The sequence below is a fragment of the Sphaeramia orbicularis genome, chromosome 22 (genome assembly GCF_902148855.1).
Source record: "Sphaeramia orbicularis chromosome 22, fSphaOr1.1, whole genome shotgun sequence".
Taxonomy (NCBI): domain Eukaryota; kingdom Metazoa; phylum Chordata; class Actinopteri; order Kurtiformes; family Apogonidae; genus Sphaeramia; species Sphaeramia orbicularis.
The window spans coordinates 3614606-3636068 of NC_043978.1; the positions used below are offsets into that span (position 1 = coordinate 3614606).

Genomic DNA, 21463 nt, shown 5'->3' on the forward strand with positions numbered 1-21463 from the left:
AGGTCTCCTCCCGGTGGGACATGCCCGGAACACCTCCCCAGGGAGGCGTCCAGGAGGCATCCGAAACAGATGCCCGAGCCACCTCAGCTGGCCCCTCTCGACGCGGAGGAGCAGCGGCTGTACTCCGAGCTCCTCCCTGGTGACTGAGCTCCTCACCCTATCCCTAAGGGTGTGCCCAGCCACCCTGCGGAGGAAACTCATTTCGACCGCTTGTATCCGGGATCTTGTCCTTTCGGTCATGACCCAAAGCTCATGACCATAGGTGAGGGTAGGAACGTAGACTGACCGGTAAATCGAGAGCTTCGCCTCTCGGCTCAGCTCCTTCTTTACCACAACCAACCGGTACAACGACTGCATCACTGCAGACGCTGCACCGATCCGTCTGTCAATCTCACGCTCCATCCTTCCCTCACTCGTGAACAAGACCCCGAGATACTTAAACTCCTCCACTTGGGGCAAAGACTCCCCACCGACCCGGAGAGGGTAGACCACCTTTTTTCGGTCGAGAACCATGGCCTCGGATTTGGAGGTGCTGATCCTCATCCCACTCGCTTCACACTCTGCTGCAAACCGCCCCAGGGCATGCTGAAGGTCCAGGTTCGATGAGGCCAACAGGACAACGTCATCTGCAAAAAGCAGATCCTCTCCAGTACCCTGGAATAGACTTTCCCCGGGAGGCTGAGGAATGTGATCCCCCTATAGTTGGAACACATCCACTGGTCCCCCTTCTTTTATATATATATATATATATATATATATATATATATATATATATGTATATGTATATATATATATATATATATATATATATATATATATATATATGTATATGTATATATATATATATATATATATATATATATATATATATATATATATACAGACCTGATCAAAATCTTAAGACCAGTTGAAAAATAGCTAGAATTTACCTTTTGCACATTTGGATCTTAATGAGGTTTTAAGTAGAGCTACAATATACAAAAGCAAGAAGGGGGAGTGAAACAAAAAGCACTTTGAAAAAGTAATTTATTGAAAACAACAAGTAAACTGAAATAGGCTGTATATATATATATATATATATATATATATATATATATATATATACATATATACACACACACACACACACACACACACACTATGAAGTATTTGCTCACCTGCCTTGACTCACATACGAATTTAAGTGACATCCCATTCCTAGTCTATGGGGTTCAATATGACGTGGGTCCACCCTTTGCAGCTATAACAGCTTCAACTCTTCTGGGAAGGCTGTCCACAAGGTTTAGGAGTGTGTTCATGGCAATTTTTGACCATTCTTCCAGAAGCGCATTTGTGAGGTCACACACTGATGTTGGACGAGAAGGCCTGGCTCTCAGTCTCTGCTCTAAATTATCCCAAAGGTGTTCTATCGGGTTGAGGTCAGGACTCTGTGCAGGCCAGTCAAGTTCATCCACACCAGACTCTGTCATCCATGTCTTTATGGACCTTGCTTTGTGCACTGGTGCAGAGTCATGTTGGAAGAGGAAGGGGCCAGCTCCAAATTGTTCCCACAAAGTTGGGAGCATGGAATTGTCCAAAATGTCTTGATATGCTAAAGCATTCCCAGTTCCTTTAACTGGAACTAAGGGACCAAGCCCAGCTCCTGAAAAACAACCTCACATCATAATCCCCCCTCCACCAAACTTTACACTTGGCACAATGTGGTCCGACAAGTATCGTTCTCTTGGCAACCGCCAAACCCAGACCCGTCCATCAGATTGCCAGATGGAGAAGCGCGATTCATCACTCCAGAGAACGCGCCTCCACTGCTCTAGAGTCCAGTGGCGGCGTGCTTTACACCACTGCATCCGGCGCTTTGCATTACACTTGGTGATGTATGGCTTGGATGCAGCTGCTTGGCCATGGAAACCCATTCCATGAAGCTCTCTGCGCACTGTTCTTGAGCTAATCTGAAGGCCACATGAAGTTAGGGTTAGGGCTCTCTCTCTCTCACACACACATGCTTTTCTATCACAGACTATTTCCATCTCCATATTATCAGCAGTCTTCTTTTAACTAATTCTCAGACATGTTGGGAGGTGATATGAGTTAGCAGAGCTGCCGCTAATGTTTATTCTGCTCTGACATTATTCTGAAACATTAGTTGTAGTTGTGAGATGTAGAGCACAGGGATGTTTATTACAGTTTCAAGAGAGTTTTCTGCGTTTACCATGTGTTTTCTCTCCGGAGCTTCTCACACGAGAAAACTTTGCCTCTCCACGGTGTGTACCCTTTCCGTGTTGAAATCCGACACGGAAGGGGTACCCCCTGCGTCAAATAGTGCCACTATGGGGCTCTCACCGCATGCGTCGATTTCTGACTATTTGGGGTGAGACTGTGTTGGTATGTAATGTAATAGTGTGTGTTTGTGTTAAAGTCACATGAAGAACTCTACAACTCACGACTACTAACGTTGCTGTGAGCTTTCTAGTCCTATGATCTGAAAATTAAAGTGAAGATGAGAGAGAGAGTAAAATTCAGAATTGATTTTACACATTTTAAATACTGTGTGGGCTCATTAAAGCCCTAAAGGCTGTTTGTGTTTTGTCAGGAGTTTAATTGCACTCATAGCAACTATTAAACTTTTTTATGTAGCTTTTGTCGTATTAATCATTAATAATGCAGCAACATAGTTTGAATGACAGGGTCCCTGCTATCGCAAGGTAAAATATAAACTTTAATAATGAAATCAACTTAAGGCTTCCCAAATGCTGTAATATATTAAGCATGATGAGTTGAGCATATGTCAGCATGTGGCCCAAGAGTTTACAAGAGTCTCCCTGTATTTTTGTTGTGTTTGAACTTAAAACAAAGATAAGTCATTATAGTTATATTTAAATTTTACTTTATTTAGTGTGGAAAATTTAAGGGAGCTATTTATTTAAGCTTTTATTCAACTTTATAAGAGATGCTTCTGAGTCTAGGAAATCCATGCACTTCTGGAGCTATTTTCTATTTGTTTGATTAAATAAGCATGCTTTAGGCATTTAAATGAAGTTCAGTGTTTGCATTATTCAAAATTTTTCACACCAATGTTTACACTTTTACTGCAAATGAATATAGGCTCCAAATATCGGTTATCAGCCTCCTCTAACTACTAATAATCGGTATCGGCCCTGAAAAACCCATATCGGTCGATCTGTAATATATATATATATATATATATATATATATATATATATATATATACATACATACATACATATATATATATATGTGTGTGTGTGTGTGTGTGTATATATATATATATATATATATATATATATATATATATGTGTGTGTGTGTGTGTGTGTGTGTGTGTGTGTATATATATATATATATATATATATATATGTGTGTGTGTGTGTGTGTGTGTGTGTGTGTGTGTGTGTATATATATATATATATATATATATATATATATATATATATATATATACACACAAACACCATCACACCCCAATATTGAGATTGGGTACCAAGCCCCAGAAACAGATAGACTGAATACAAGGCCAGCTGACCTGAGAGAGAGAATCATGAAGTCCTGGGGACTACCTCCTTGCCAAGGCTAAACAACAAAGTACCACACCAGTCTCTGCTGGAAGACTTAAACACTGTACTCCTAACCAAGCCTACCACTACCATCACTGAGACCAACTGGCTGATGTATGCAGCAGCAACAGTCATCCTCCAGATGCTTCACTACAAGATGTATAGCATGAGTGGTAGCCAGAAGGAGCAAATTACCTCATGGAGGAGAAGGCTAGAGGCAAAGCTCATGGTGGCATGGAGAGAAGTCAGCCCTCTAATGCCGCGTTTCCATTATGTGGAACCAGCTCAACTCGACTCGACTCAGTATTCCTGGAGATCGTTTCCATTACAGGATACTACTGACTTTATTGTACCTGGACATCATAGCAAGGTGGCGCGTTATTTCCGTGTCGTCTGCTCAGAGAGTTGCTGAAAACTCGCTCGTTCCATGTTGTCTCGTCTGAATTTTTACGTCGGCCACCAAAGACTGAATCTCCTTGACCGACCATGGTGTAGTTTTGGGCTGTTATCATGTGGATTAATGTACCGCTATATTTACTGTCCACTTCCGCATCTGTTTTTTGTAAAACGGCGGATCACAGAGAAAACAGTCTTACCAACCAGTGGTATGCAGTGTTTGTACGTCACGGTTCAGTATCGCTTGGAACCTCGGCGGAGGTGATACCAAAAAACTAGCACCGGGTACCAGATTCCAGGTCCTTTTTCATAATGGAAACGCAAAAAGGCCGCGCTGAGTCCAGTTGAGTTGAGCCGATACCATGCAGTGGAAACGTGGCATAACAGAACTAAGCAGAGGTGTGAATCTAAGGAAAGAGCTGCCGAGGAAATATAACAAACTGTCCACAACTGAGGTGCTGGAGACTGCTAAGCAAAGGCTCAAAGCCCTAGCTAGCCACCTAAAGCAGTATACAAGAGGAGTAGTGGCAAGGAGAATAAACAAGGTGTTTTCCACCAACCCAGCTAAGGTCTACTCTCAATTGCAGGGTAACAAGGTAACAACAGACCCACCCAGGGCTGAGACTGAGCAATACTGGAATGATAATTGGGAGAAAGAGGCAACACATAACAATGCCAAATGGCTGACAGACTTAAAGGCAGAGCACAGCCAACTTCCAGAACAAGATCCAGTAGTCATCACCCTAGCAGACATCCAAACAAGAGTGTCCAAAATGAAAAGCTGGACAGCACCAGGGCCTGACATGATTCACGCCTACTGGCTCAAGAAGCTGACTGCACTCCATGAACACCTAGCAACACAGATGAACCAGCTGCTAAGGTTGGGAAACCACCCAGAGTGGCTAGAGGGCCAGACAGTCCTCAAAATGAAGGACCCCCAGAAGGAAACAATACCATCCAACTACCGGCCTATAACCTGCCTCAGCACCAAATGGAAGTTCCTATCAGGCATCATAGCGGCTAAGATGAGTAGGTGCATGGAGTGATACATGACCACAGCACAGACAGGAATAGGCAGCAACACCAGAGGAGCCAAACACCAGCTAATCTTTGACAGGGCAAATGCCCGAGACCATAAGACGAGGAACTCCAACCTGTGCACTGCCTGGATTGACCACAAGAAAGCCTATGACTCAATGCCACACGCATGTATACTGGAGTGCCTAAAGCTGTATAACATCAACAGGACACTAAGAGAGTTCATCCAGAACTCGATGAGGTTATGGAGCACGACTCTGGAGGCCAACTCAAAACCAACTGCGCAGGTGAGCATCAGATGCGGCATATATCAAGGAGATGCTTTGTCCCCCCCCGCTGTTCTGCATAGGTCTAAATCCCCTCAGTCAGATCATCACATATGCCGCGTTTCCATTACATGGAACCGGCTCAACTCCACTCGGCTCGACTCAGGTACCAGGTCCTATTCCTGGAGACCGTTTCCATTACAGGATACTATCGACTTTAGAGTACCTGGACGTCATAGCAACGCAGCACATTACTTTTGTGTCGTCTGCTCAAAGAGTTGCTGATAAACTTGCTTGTTGCGTGTTGTCTCGTCAAGCTCATGCTGAATTTTTCATGGTGTAGTATTGCGGGCTATCATCATGTAGATTGACTTACCACTATATCTACTGTAAACTTCCGCATTGGTTTCTTGTAAAACAGCAGGTCACAGAGACAACTCTCTGACCAGTGGTCTGCAGTGTTTACAAGTAACGTTTTAGCATCTGTTCCCCAGTCTTGGAACCTCAGCGGAGGTGATACCAAAAAACTCGTAACGGATACCAGATTCAAGATCCTTTTTCGTAATGGAAACGAAAAAAGGCAGAGTCGAGTCAAGCCGGTATCACACAGTGGAAACGCGGCAAAAGAGTTGCTTCGGGTACTGGTTCCAAAGTGGAACAATCATCAGCCACCTCCTCTACATGGATGACATCAAGCTGTATGCCAACAATGAGCGCGACATTGGCTCCCTGATTCTCACTCACATATACAGCAAAGACATTGGGATGTCATTCGGACTAGATAAATGTGGGCGGATGGTATCTAGAAGAAGAAAGGTAATCACAACTGAAGGGGTTGAACTACCTGAGACATTACAGATGAGCAGGACAGTTACAAATACCTGAGGATCCCACAGACAAATGGTAATCATGAGGAGGCAGCTTGGAGGTCAGCCATAGCCAAATACCTACAGAGGGTAAAGCAGGTCCTGAAAAGTCAGCTAAATGGCAAAATAAGAGCCAAGCCATTAACACCTAAATTTCAAAAATGTATAAAAAATTCAAAAATCTATATTTCTCAATTCTTTGAACAAACTTGGTAGACCTTACGCCAAGGAACCTCTGCTATGAATTTCAATTGATTCTGGCTGATAGTTTTGGAGAAGAAGTTTCTAAAAATCTGGACATAGATGACCTTGGCTAGGCTTGCGCTAGCCTATCACTACATCGCCATTGGCGTCGCATTTTCCTGGTTGGCGAAGTTGTTTTCAACCCGTGTAGCCACAGTGGCGAAGGTATTTTTTAGTAAAATCAACCAACTTACATCTCTGATCAAAAATGTCCAAGCAATAACCAAGGAAAATAACAAATGCGGTCTCCACTACTGAAGAGCACTGCCGAGAGCGATCAAACTCACCAGAACGTTTCTGATTTTTTACGAATTCACACTGCACACATCACTTGTGGGAAGTTACCGCTCGTTCATTTCATCATGTACAACATCTATTGAAAGCAAAGGACCCAGACAGAGAGGGGTACGGAGCGGTGCAGACCGCCACCAGCGGAAGTGAAAATGAAACTTATGGCTCATTTCTCTTTTCTCTACCTGCTGAAGCTTCGCTTTTAAACCTTACCAGCTTCTTCGTGGTATTTGTCCAGTATGGTTAATTAGGAGCGGCGCCCCCTGGTGGATTAATTGAGAAACGCTCATTCCAACACATTAAAGCTGCCGTATGTAGGATTGTGGCCAAAACTGGTACTGCAATCACATTCAAAATACTGTAGAACATGGTATCTCCTCCTCCTCCCCCAAGGCTAGGGATTGCCAGATCCCGCATGAGCGTCTACTACTAGTGTTTCCACTAATTCTTGCCACCACACCATACATTTCATACAAAAAAATCCTCACCAGACTTATTATACATAAGTATAATATATAATAGGACAGGACAAACGTCCTGCACCCTCAAATGAAAGTTAGAGAAGATTCAGGAGATAAGGAAAAAGGAAATGAGCATTAGGTTTCATTTTTACTACAAGCTGCACGATCGATCACCAGGGCCAGGAGAAGAGAGTGCTGCCCGGCCCCGGGAGAAGGGACCGGGTGAAGAGGCTGCGACCCCGGCTCTCAGTGATTCTTAGCAGTGGTCAGACTAAGGCAGAGCTGGCGTCGGTCTTCAAATTCTTCTCTGCTTTCAGCCATCTTCAAAATCATCTCCTATACATCTCCTTGTTTTGTTTCTCACTTTGTCACGATGTATTTGGGAATAATAAGAGGCCTATTAGGTTTATTAACGACAGACATTTATGATCAGAAATGTTCCAGCTGCAGCTCAGTGGAACTGGCAACCTGGATGCTGAAAGGCTTCTGACTCTGTGATTGGATGACAGGTGATGGGCGGAGCCTCAGACCAAAACACACAATGTCAACATAAGCATCATTTCAGGGCTGACACTGAGCTTTTCAAATGCAAATATTCTGGCTGGACTACTACTGTCAGCGAGATCAGTATTTGAAATGAACATGATTCCTTAATGTCTGGTGACAGTCAAGGCCATTTTACAGTTACTTAGAACATAATTCCTACATACTGTACCTTTAAATGTCAGTAGCAATGTCAGATCTGCTGAGATCCTTGGCAAGGAGGACGAGAACAATAATGTTGCTGTTCTAGACAAAGCCATGGAAGGCCTATTTGCAAAGGGCCAAGCCCTTGTAGAAAAACTATCAGAAGCCATAGCTGCAGCAACCAGGGCTGTAGTGCCAAAGGATTGGGGTCAGGAGGCTGAAAACACCTATGATGATCTACCTATGGATCTGTCCATTGTCAAATAGTTGAAAAGAAGTCAATTATCTGAGATATCTAATTTTAATTAGTAATCAGTCCATGTACATTCTAGTCTGGGCAGGAGTACTTTCTAGTCTAAATAAAATTATTTCAAGAGTCCATATTTAATTACCAAATGACTTTATGATAAATCATGTCTCACTGGTAAATTTATTTTATGTTGAATCTCATATTGAATCTCATGAACATCAGTGGTCAGAATAATTGTATTTATAAGTCTATCATTTATTGCTTTGTTATACATTAGATTAGAAATAAAAAATAGTTTAGATGAAAATGTTGACTTAAGTAATTTTTTTATGATTTTTTGTATGAAACTGAAGCCAGATTGAACATATTTTTGAGCTCAACATGCACCAGAATGCAGGAAAAAGATGTCATTTTTCCCAAAATTTCCTGGGGGAGCTATGCTCATTGGGACCCAGACTGGCTGTGGCTTTTTGTGACTACACTCATTTCTACTAATGTAGCCACAGTGGCTGTATCTTTCATTTTCCTAGCACAAGCACACCTTGGGTTTGACCTTTCAAGGTCACTCAAGGTCAAAGGTTATGGCACCAAATGAAGGCCCATTTGTGACTTCCTATCTATTGCCAATAGTAAGTATATCAATATCTTCGACTGTTTTCAAGTTACAGCACTTTGAAATTTGCCCCATTATAAACCAATGGGGATTTGTAAAATTTAAAAAAATTCATAAAAACAAATCAAAAATCCAAATTTTCCAATTCTTTGAACAAACTTACACCAAAGATGTTCCACAACAAATATCAAGTCATTATGACTGATGGTTTCAGAGAAAGAAGATTGTTGAAACATTGTTTACAGACGGATGACAGACAGACGGACGATGTACAGACGCCAGTTGATACCAATAGTCCATCAGACCTTTCGGGCCATTGGACTAAAAATCAGAAAGTGAATTACAAAAACTTCATATTGTCTGAACAAAAGGATTAAAGACATATTAAGTGTAAATACAGAATATGCATGTCACGTGAATGGACAGTCACTTCATTTGGATGAAAAGGATGCATTTACACGAACCTGACGATATGAACGCATGAAAGATGCCTGTCCTACATGTGTGGACATTGATCCTCAGCATTGGAATGGTCACCGCTCAGAACAGACCTTCTACTGACTGACAAGACGCATCATCTTGAAGTAAGTATTTAGACTGAGGTTATAGTTAAAAAAAAAAGAAACAAACCTGTATATCAGTCGAAGGCACTCGTCTACTCACGTTTATGTACATCCAACATAAAGCCGTGGAAATGGACCCTCTTTTTCTTTTCAGTCTCAGCATATGAATAAAACATGTCCATGACCATGGTCTTCCCTGTGCCTGAGACAATACCAAGTAGGTCACAAACAATGTTCATATATGACAGAACAGCATTTCATTTATACTGTAAAGGATCATTCATGCTGAACACAGCACGAATGAACAGCACCTCTCCCTGCCTCGGGCTGGGAGGCAGACACCCTCTCTACATTTAAGAGGAGGCTTAAAACTTTCCTTTTTGATAAAGCTTACAGTTAGGGTGGCTCAGGCTGTTCTTAGTTCTGCTGATATAGGCTTAGACTGGGATGATCCTCCTCTCTACTCCTCCTCCTGTCTGACCTCCCCTCTGGTCCTCTTGTCTGACCTCCTCTCTCCTCTATTCACACCCCAGCAAACTTGACTTCTTCCCCAGAGTCTGTGTCTTATGGCCTCACAAGTTTTCCCAGTGTCCCCCTCTCGAGTCTTCCCTTAATTTCATTTATCATTCCATCTAAAGTGAAAATTGACAGGGCAGTGTGTAAAAAAAACCTAGCTTTCAGACTAACATACGTAACATACACGACATAACGTCAATAATCATTGTCCACACAGTCCACCACTGTTTAGAACACTGCCTTTGCGTATTCTTAATATGTATGATCACAGTCTCTATCAGGTTGTTGTTTTGTGAGCATTGTCAAATACTTTTTATTCTCAGGAACCCTCTTGTGGATTCCTTGCTTAACATTAATACAGACATAATGAATGTGTGGACATTTGTGGGTGGTGATGGTTATGCCATTCTTTACATAAATAAAGTATAAATGAGCCTGGAGTCTCTTACCTACATCACCGTAGATGTAGTAACCTTTAGGGGGCTTCGGTTTCGTGAAAAACTGAAAGACACAACAGAATTCAGAAAACAGAAATCACAGCCTACATCCAAGTATATATAAGCCTGTACAGAGATGACAAAACCAATTCCTTAAAATGTGCAGAGCCAATACCCAAAAGTAACTTAACCATCAATAGGACTTTCATGCAAATTTCTATTACACTGAAGTACAGACAAAAACACTGCTTATTTAATCACACTGTTGTTACTAGTTAGAGTCACTGTCCATCTGTCATTCAGATGTGGGCTCATGGTATGCATTCTGTTTTAAATCAGTGCACTACTTTTTGATTATTAAGCATATTTTCTGGCACCATTGATGTTGACAGATACTGATATATTAATTTACCACAATAAATGTTTAAAATTTCACTTCTTTCAGAATTTGTGCATATGTATTAAAACTATTTAACCTTAGGGGCACTGCGTATAATATCTACATGTTATTCCTAAATTGTATGCATCCTATTAGTGATCAAGGCCATAAGAGGCATTAGAAAAAAAAGACACAAAATCTACATGGTGCAAACTCCATTTAGATCATATTACAATGCATCATTACATTAAATAAATGACAGATTTTTCTTCCCATGTCTTCAATTAGGGATGTGCGATATGGCAAAAATATCATATTACGATTTTTAAAAAATAAAATCACAATCTCTATTTTATCACGATTCTTTACATTGATCTTTGAGACTAATTTGCAAGTTTCAAAACAGTGCAACCAAACAATTTCCCAATGTAAAACATAGCCCTGGAAGAAAATAAAATAAAACAGACAATTTAGCCCAAAGAACCTTCCAGAACATTTTTAATTTAAATAGTTTGTGGAATTTTTTAACATGTCAAGAACATAAACATGCTAAAATGTAAACAACACTCTAATTAACTGTACACTCTTGAACATAAAACCTAAACTGCACTTTGTTTTTGAGGTAGCTTTCAATAAACTTGAAAAGTAAAAACATAAAATATAATAAAATACAGACAAAATTAAAGCTGCAAGCAGCATTGGGCGGGACTTCGCACCGGGCGATCCGCCTCCCGCACGATCTGCCTCCCGTGACTGTCGACACCTCAGCTCCACTCACACCTCTCCGTCCCGATACCAGTTCCCACCCTTTAGTGTCCGTCCTCCTTACATCTCTACAGAACACCAGCGACCCTCTGCTGAAACCACCATCACCTTTAAATGAGACTTTTATTTTGGAAACCCTACTGTGTGTATGTGCATTTGTTTTGTATGTGAGAGAAAGAATCAGTTTGAAAAATGAATTGAAATTGTATGAATAACTGAGCATAAAAGTGCTGATTTATCACATTTAAGGCTATTATTTTGGAAAAACTCTATTGTGTGAGCATGTGTGTCTGTGAGACAGAGTACTTTTGAATGAAGAAACATTGTACAAAGAGTTGAGCGTTTGGTCATAAAAATGAAAAGAAGTTATGTAATAGACATTATGTATTATTTTTAATAGGGGTTTTATTTAGAAAAAATGTAGTCTGTGTACTTCGTAATGTGTGCAAAATGTCCAATATCCACAATATAATGCAGCAAAACCTGTTTTAAAATGTGAGGGGGAAAGAAAAAAAAAAAAAAAAAGTTACTGCCCTGCCTGGGGCTTGAACTCATGCCTCCTGCACAATAGACCACAGCTTTTACCACTGGTCTATTGTCAGACACTTGCAAATTTGCACTGGTAAGCTTTATATAGCGATTTCAGTAGTGTGAAAAGTGAAACTAAACATACTCTTCAAAAAAAAAATCGCCATTATTCCATAACCGTAGGTCGTATCTGAAAAATTCTTTCACTTTTGGATTCTGCAGACTTGTGGGAATTCAGTGAGGTATAACTTTTGTGTCAAATGCCTGAAATGAATAAGCAGTAATTGCAGAAACATAGAGTAACTTTGAAAGGCAGATTGCCAACTTCCTGTTGGAGTTAGCTCATGAGTGTCAGTGTATGATTTGTCGGCTCAATCAGACCAACATTTTGGCATTTGTTTCATGTTTCTGTGACATTCCTACTGGCCACTAGGGCAGATTTTGTGTGTTTTTTAGTACATAGGTGGCGCTACAGAGTCCATTTTGGCACCCAAGGGGTTAATTTTGATATTGAATCAAAGTGTTCACCAGCCATGACATACATGGCAAATTTGGTGAGTTTTGGAGCATGTTAAGGGGGTCAAACGGCAGTCTAAAGTGGAAGAAGTATGAAAATAAACAAATTGTTATAAATCAATAACCGTATATCCTATCTCAAAAATTTTTGCATGTGAGCATTGTGCTGAGTCCCATGAATGTGTACATATGTCACATGTGGGGAAAAACTCCAAAGTGAAAAATGAGTTCCAAACATGGCAACTTTGCGGGCTTCTAAAAACAAAACTAAGACAGTTCTGGAAAAAGTACAAGATCACTTTTTTGAGGAGGGCTCACTCTATTTTTTGGTGCTATTTAGAAGTCAATACGACAAACGGTGTAATCAGAGTTAGTTTTAAAAATTTTATTTTGAAAGGCATATTGCGTACTTCCTGTTGGAGCTAGCTCATAGGTGTCAGCACGTGATTTGTTGGGCTCGATTAAACGAAAGTTTTGGCATTGGTTTCGTGTGTCTATGACATTCCTACTCGAAGTTTGCAATTAGAGCATTTTATTTTGAAAGGCAAATTCTGAACTTCTTGTTGGAGTTAGGTCATGAGTGTCAGTGCGTGATTTGTCGGGCTCGATGAGACGAAAATTTTGGCATTTGTTTCATGTTTCTACGACATTCCTACTGGCTGCTAGGGCCATTTTTGTGTATGTAGGTGGCACTAGAGAGGCCATTTTGGCACCTATTGGGTTAATTTTTACATTTTATCAAATTTTTCACGAGACCTGACATGTGTGCCAAATTTGGTGAGTTTTTGAGCATGTTTAGGGGGTCAAAATCCAGGTGAAAGTGGCAGAGTAAGAATAATTTAAAAACCAACGAAAAACAATAGGACCTTGCTTGCAGGCAATGCCTCTCACTGTGTGAGAGGGCCTTACCTTTCGGCTCGGTCCCTAAAAATCTATGAAGAAATACCAAATTTCAAATTAGCCTCTAGGCTTACAGAAAAGGTGGCTGGTAGCTCTGGTTTTTCAACTGCTAATCAGTGTATTGGGTGCTCTTGGATGGAGGAAGAAGTCCAAAATGAGAAGAAGAATAATCCAGGCACTCCAAAAAAGGATCAGTGTGCCATGTACTTGCTACTCTTCTCATAGAGTGCCTTTACTAAATGCTTGTGTTAAAGTATTTTGCTTTTGTTTAATGCTACCTGTTGCCTCTGGCTGTAGTGTAGTTGGTCTTCTAGCAGTTTGACTCTCATACTGTTCGAGTATGACATCCCCCCAATTCGACAATCTCTCTGATTTGACGGATCGTAGATGCGTTCTAATACTTCATTATCTAATATCGTCATATTGCACACCCCTATCTTAAATTGTCATTTCAGGACTATATCTAAGTGTAGTAGCTCTCTGTGCTACATCAGTGCATATTTTGCATTAGACATGGGTACAAATGCCTTGTATTAGGTAAGTTTTGGAGCTCTGCTCGTAACACTTTAATCTAGAGGTAGTAAACATGGTGTCTCATCGCTGTTTTGCTACCACTAACACTAACCCTACCCAAACCCCCCCGGCTCAGTGAACTCTGCTGTAAACAGCGTCTGCAGAGACCTCTCTACCTTGGAGAAGATGGATGTCGGTGTGTTGCTGTACCCTCTCAGTGTTTTGTGCAACTGGTCCAGTTTCTGCAGCACTGCTCTCTGGTGCTCATCATCCCTCAGTGTTCTGTCTTGGATCATTCCGTTGTAGTGATCAAGAGGTCCACGAAATGACGCAGCCATGGTGATGCCTCCATTCTCCTCTGCTACTGGCTCAGATTTAACCATGTATCCTAGGGAGGCATCATCACAACAGAAAACAATGATTAACCTTAAAACCTTAACACTTATTAGAAAAATTTGGATTTATGAGGAATCAGTGAAGTGTATGAGAGCAATCTATCAGGAACCAACAGCAAGGATAAAAATAAATGGTAATTTGACAAAACGATTCAGTTTAGAAAGGGGGACGAGACAGGGCTGCTGTTTATCACCAACCCTTTTTGCATTGTTTGTTGAACCATTAGCTCAAATGATTAGACAGGAAAAGGATATAAAAGGGGTGAAGATAGGAGGAGAGGAACATAAAGAAGGACTATTCGTGGACGACATAATAATCTTTTTAACATAACCCAACAAAAGTTTTCCAAAAACAATGCAACTATTAGAGACTTATGGAAACTACTCAGGATATAAAATCGATGTAGCAAAAGTGCAGCTTTTATCAATAAATTACTCCCCATCACAGGAGATAAGGGAAACATATAAGCTGAAGTGGAATGAGAAATCAATCAAATACTTGGGAGTCAATGTTACAAAAAGAATAGATCAACTATATGATGCAAATTACACAAAAATAAATCAAGACATTAGGAAAGACTTGGAGAGATGGTCAGTTACGTGTTTAGATTTCAGCTCGAGAGTAGAGATAATAAAAATGACTATTTTACCTAGGCTTTTATATCTTTTTCAATCTCTACTGATGACTATTCCACAAAAACAATTTATAGAATGGGATAAGTGGATATCAAGGTTTATGTGGGGAGGAAACAAACCCAGGATCAGGTTCAAAACTCTGCAGCTCTCTAAAGATAAAAAAGGAATGGCTTTACCAAACTTCAAAGAATATTTTTATGCCACGCAAATCGAACCTCTGATATACTGGTGCATGAGTGGATACACGGCAAAATGGAAAAGTATAGAAATAGGCATGAAAAATAAAGAAATGCTAAATTTAATAACACACAAAGAATTAATGGGCAATTTAGATAATCAACTAGATTCAATAATCAAAACCTCAATTGAAGTATGGAATACAGTGGTGGGGAAATATAAATTAGAGAGAGAGGCAGACTTTGAGTTGGTTTGCATGGGATTCAAGATTTATACCAGGTATTCATGACAAAGGGTTTAAACTAGGGATGTCCGATATTGGCTTTTTTGCCAAAAACTGATATACCGATATTGTCCAACGCTTAATTTCCGATTCCGATATCTACCGATATCGCTGCCGATATATGTGGGATACTAAACTAATTTTAGGTAACATCACATATCTCCTGTCATGGAATTAACACATCATGCCTAATTTTATTGTGATGCCCCATTGGATGCATTCTCAAATGCAACAAGGCTTTTAAAATGTAAACACTGTCTGTGCAAAGAATACATACTTCAACTTAACTCTTTTCCCGCCAGAGCATTTTCCAGTGAGTTGGTAGCCAGCGCCAGCCTTTTTGGTCATTTTCACTAATCTTTGGAGGCTGACTGAAAATGTTGTGTTAGGAGAATGTGAACACTGAATACATCAAAAGAAAGAGCAGAACTTCAACTTTTAAACACAAGAAACGATTTTATTGTATCTTCATTCGTTCGTGAGATATGAACATTTGAATATTAGTCATTTTCAGGAAAAAACTGAATTTTGAGCAAAAAAAATGAGAAAACTGCATTTTTTTCCCCAAAGATATTGATTTTCAAGATAAAATTGATTTCCTATTTACATTTTTAACTCTTACTCATTTACCAACAGTAACACTGTATTCCAAATCACAAAATAAAATAATAATAACAACAATAATAATAACAAACAGCTCTAAGATATCCCATCATTCCACAAAATATTAGAGGAATCTACACCAAACTTTAGACCAAACACCTTCTAAAGCACCAGGGGCCTCATGTACAAAGACTTGCGTGGATTTCATGTTGAAACCTGGTGTACGCCAAAATCCAGGAAAGTCCGAACGCACAAAAAAATCCAGATGTATAAAACTGTGCGTGCGCCCGAATCCAAGTACGTTTCCTTTATACATCTCAATCAGCGTGGAATTGACCGCATATGTTGGAGTACCTGACTCCTCCCTCTCCACGCCCACATTTAAATATGCAAATCAGCATAAACGGGGTCTGCAGGTGGGATTCCCTCTGGGATTCCCCTGTCTGTGTGATCAGACGATGACGTCAAGGTGGACGCGAAGCGGAGGCCAAAACAGGCGTAAGAAGAAAAGAGACGAGCTCAGACTGTTTGAGGAAAGAGTCGCCGCTATTGTGACACTTTTCTTACAGGGCTGACGCCGATCACCCCCAAGGTAAATATATATTTAGTATTAGTGTAAGTCACACATTAGTTCATTCTACGGGTCATACAACAGTCTGATCACAGCCAAACAAGATAAAGGTTCATGCGTAATCATGTCAGGAAATCAAAGAGGAAATCATAGACTTTGACTCATTTTTAATCACTCAATTTATTATTTTCCAACAATGAGACAGAAGACAGTCAGACCCAGTATCATCCTCCTGTCACAGAGGCTTCTGTTGACTCCCCAGTGTTAGCCGGTCCTCCGGTCCGCCACAGCCCACTGCTGATGCCCGTCCGACCGGCATGGGTCTGTACTGACCCCAGTCACCAGAGGACATCATGAGGACAATCGGCGGAGTCAATGAGCGACTGGACCGACTAATAAATGTTCTCACAGACATGAACACTATATTTATCAACCAATGAATTTTATGTCCTTGTCTCTTTGCTGTTGCTGAATGTCCATCCGGGCAGGATTGGCATTGATGGATACAGGGTCTAATTGGTTCTGGTTCTGTTGGTTGATGTGCTGCTCTGACAGTAGGATGACGTGCCGGTGTGTTCATTGTTCTTCTGTGTATCTCCGATGTGCCCATCAATCGGAGGAATGACCTTTTTCACATTATTAACAGTTTCTCAGTGTCACCTCTAAGTGTCGCCAATGGCTCCAAAGCACTAGAAACGTGCGTACGTCAGCTATGGACTTGGCGTGAAGGACCGCACATTTCCACGGTCACTTCACTCTTTATACATCTGAACGTGAGCGTGGAAAAGGGTGTACGCCAGGTTTTTGTGCGTACGCACGCTTTTTACATGAGGCCCCAGGTTCCTTCTAAACTTTACACATTTACATACATCAGTTATAAGTCTTCCACAAATTAGTTTAGTTTTTTGATATAAACACTTCAATATTCCTCATTTTCAAGAAAAAAAGAAACAAATTCACTAAATACTGTAGATTTCTAGCCTTTCCTTGGCTATACCACATCCTCCTGTTGGACCACCTGCTGTGTTTGATCTGTAAATAATTATATGGACATCTAGTTATTTATCTATGTATGAATTTATGTATTTATTTATTTCATACTAAAGCCAAATCAGTGTCTTACCTGTGTCCCTGCTGACATTATACAGCTGAATCTGTTCTGTGTCCTCAGTCTGAATCTGAACTCACTCTAACAGATGAACACTAGCTGTCCTTTGTCTTGTCCCATGTCTGTGTGTCTGTCTTCTCCTTGAATGCCCTCTGTAAATGTCTCTTTTCTCTTCCTCCTGTCTGCCATTTTCTCCGTGTTGCTCTCGTGTCGGACCTGAGCCGCTCCGTGCTTCCCGTGTCCCTCACCTTCTATTTCTCCGCTCCTGTCTCTAAATGGTTCTTCTGTAACTCCATCATATATTCAATTGTCAGACTCTGTTTCCATAATCATCTTTAAGGCTTTTGAAACTGCACATGGTTCCTGCACAGTCTGCACTTCCTCATTCAGTGACTGCCGCTGGATCCGTTGCCATGGGATAGGGAGACTCCAGTGCGAAAACATTAAACCCGGTCCGTCATTTTTCCGAAAAAGCTGCTTAATTGTTTGTTTTTGGACTAAGGAAAGTAATTCACACGATCCACAACAGCTTCAACTACAGTATAACAGTGAAAACACGGAGTGACGGAAAATCTCGTCATTGGCGGAGAAAGAGTTAAGTTGTGGAAAAAATGCCATATTTATTTATTTTCTCTCCCTCCCTCCATGACTCGATTACAGTGTGGCAACTCTACTGTACAATTTTGAAAACTGCACATTTCTTTCAGCTACAAACAATGCTTCATTTACGCGTCGGTAAATGCTGGTGAAACCAAGGCATTATTTTATCGGTCTTAATGATAGGCAAAAAAAACGATACCGATATTCACCGATATTACATTTTTATGCCAATATCGGGCCGATAATATCGGTGGGCCGATATTATCGGACATCCCTAGTTTAAACAATGGGCAAATAAAGGTATTACAGCAATGTGCACAATAACTGAACGGGGCAAGCTGCAGAGTTTTGAAAAACTAAAGGAGAAATTTGGATTAGGGGAACATGAACATTACCGATATCTACAAATAAGACACTACTTTGAAAAAGAGATAAAAACTGACACAACATATGAAATAATAGGGATATTTCAGGAAGCATACAAAGGGAAGAAATGCAGAACAATCTCAACTTTATACAAAGGTTTGATGTCCTGTAGAAATAGTTCCTCTCTTTATATCATGAAGAAATGGGAAAAGGAGCTTGGGGAAGAAATAATTGAAGAGGAATGGTCTATCGTGTGAAATGCAGTGCACATCCACTAACTCTAGGTTGTGGAGAGAGTTCAATTGGAAAAAATTTGATCCGATACTTTACTACTCCTAAAATCAGGAGGGGAGTGGTAACAATCCAGCAACCATGCTGGAGATCATGCGGACTCATGGATGTAGACCATCTGCATATATTTTGGACTTGCCAAAAGGTAAAACCGTACTGGGACAAAATATGGCAGACCTAAAAAAAAAAAAAAAAGGATATGAAATACCCAAATCTTGTAAGGTACTGTACTTGAGACTTTTGACGGGTGAGGGAGTACAAAAAGAGGATCAGTACTTAATAAAAATATTGTTATCTGCAAGTAAAAAGTCCATCACAAGATTGTGGTACAAACTAACACCCCCGACCATGGACCAGTGGGTGTGCACTGTGCAGGAGATCTATGTTATGGAGACACTGACACACAAACTGAGACTGCAAGAGTCACAGTTTGATAACAAGTGGGAAAAATGGACAAATTACAGAAGGCAGGAAGAAGACGCCACCACCATTTCTTCTACTACTGGACATCAAGGACATGATGATTCATCGCAAGGTTGAATATTCAGTGTATATGTGTTTCACCTTTCCACTGTAATAGTTCAGGAAAACTTTAATAAAAAAGTAAGAAAAAAAACCCAAAAACCTAACACTTAAAATATACACAGAGCAAAAATATAAACGCCCTATGTTAAACTTTAAATTTGTAACAGCATTAGGTGCTGCACAATATATCAAATCATGCACAATTTATTTTGTTGATATGTGTGGTACAGATTACCGTCCGTTAGAACACAATAGCAGCGACTGGCATTCAAGGACATTCATGTGGGCACGGTGAGGACCGGTTGAAACAAATCACCGCTCAGTGTCTTGTGTGTCCACAATTAGCTTCCCGTAGAGTAGGGGTGTCAAACTCATTTTAGTTCAGGGGCCATATGACCTCAAGTGGGCCGAATCAGTAAAATAATAACAGTGAAAAAATTAAAATTAAATTATGATACAGTTTACATCACAAAAATCTGAATAAAATGAACAACTGGAAATGTCTTAAGAAAAACATCTGCAATTTTAACAATATTATGCCTCAGATTATCAGTTTATCATTTACACATGTGCACTACAACTTACATTACAATTACAAATACACAAAACATTTAATAACAGGCAGAATATTGGTAAAATTGCATTTACTCATCTCAAGACACTTCAGGTTATTCACATTTTTTGTAAAATAACAGTTTTTTAATTTAAATATTTTCAACTAATTTTACTTTTTTACACTAAAACAGAAAGAAAATTTGCTGTTTTCATTATTTATAGGTTTAATATGACCGTATTTTACTGGTCTGACCTACAGGGGTTGGACAAAATAATGGAAACACCTTAAAAATCAACAAAATATAATTTAATATGGTGTAGGTCCGCCTTTTGCGGCAGTTACAGCCTAAATTCTCCAAGGTATTGATTCATACAACTTGTGAATTGTTTCCAAAGGAATTTTAAGCCATTCTTCAGTTAGAATACCCTCCAACTCTTTTAGAGACGATGGCGGTGGAAATCGACGTCTTACTTGAATCTCTAAAACTGACCATAAATGCTCAATAATGTTGAGGTCTGGGGACTGTGCCGGCCATACGAGATGCTCAACTTCATTAGAATGTTCCTCATGCCATTCTTTAACAATTCTAGCTGTATGGATTGGGGCATTATCATCTTGAGGTGAAGGTGTTTCCATTATTTTGTCCAACCCCTGTACTTGACATCTAATCGGTCTGTATGTGGAATCTAAATTAAAATGATTCTGACATCCTCGATTGTTAATATCTTTGGTGTAATTTTTGTATTTCACAAATCCATTCCACGGGCTAGATTGGATCCTTTGGCGGGCCAGATTTGGCCCCCGGGCCGCATGTTTGACACCTGTGCCACAGAGGGACACACCGTCTTCTCATTGAGTTGATGAGGTTGTCAAGTGTAGCCTGTGGAATGTCATTCCTCTCCTTTTTGAGGGCTACGGGGATGTTAACCGGAACCGGAACACAATCAACCATGTTTTACTATTACAAGACATCATGAGGTCAATGTGGGCTGCATGTCTTGTATAACACAAATAGTGTAAATGGGGCGTTTATGGTGTTGCTCCGTGCACATAAAGGGCTCCAATAACTAGCTTTGTTATTTATTCATTTTAAGATTTTGTAACTTCCTTTTTCCTGTTTGACTCCAAAAAGTACTGTAAAAAAATATGGTAAACATCATAGGGCTAGACGGTAATGTGATCTGTCATTATTGTGATGTATACAGCAAGGGCGACAGTGGCTTGGGAAAAGGAGGGTCTCCGGTACAAGTCCCATCCCAAATAAGTTAGTCACCACTAGACCACTGCTGAGGGGCCCTTGAGCAAGGCACTGAACCCCTAACTGCTCAGGGTTCCTGACCATATGGCAGCCTGTTTATTCTGACAAGCCTCCCTAATCCGAATGACAAATGGCATGGAATAACGAATGACCTAACCCTAACCCCGGTGGTCATTCGTTATTCCATGCCATTTGTCATTCGGATTAGGGAAACCCTACTCTGACACCTCTGTATAAGAGCATAGATACTGATCTTGTGAGTGCTAAAAAACGGAAAAATGAAAAGGAATTTCCC

The 21463-nt window shown here is 40.4% G+C and overlaps 1 protein-coding gene across 1 annotated transcript in view; it reads right to left on the reverse strand.

The window, feature by feature from the left end:
• afg1la (AFG1 like ATPase a) overlaps positions 1–21463 on the reverse strand; it is a 54224-nt gene that overhangs the window by 21230 nt on the left and 11531 nt on the right. Inside the window, exons 2-4 of the mRNA XM_030127049.1 lie at positions 13976–14187; positions 10211–10262; positions 9346–9447 (exon numbers count right to left, since the gene is read on the reverse strand). Coding sequence (XP_029982909.1) covers positions 9346–9447; positions 10211–10262; positions 13976–14187 — 366 coding nt within the window. The remainder of the gene's footprint in view (positions 1–9345; positions 9448–10210; positions 10263–13975; positions 14188–21463) is intronic.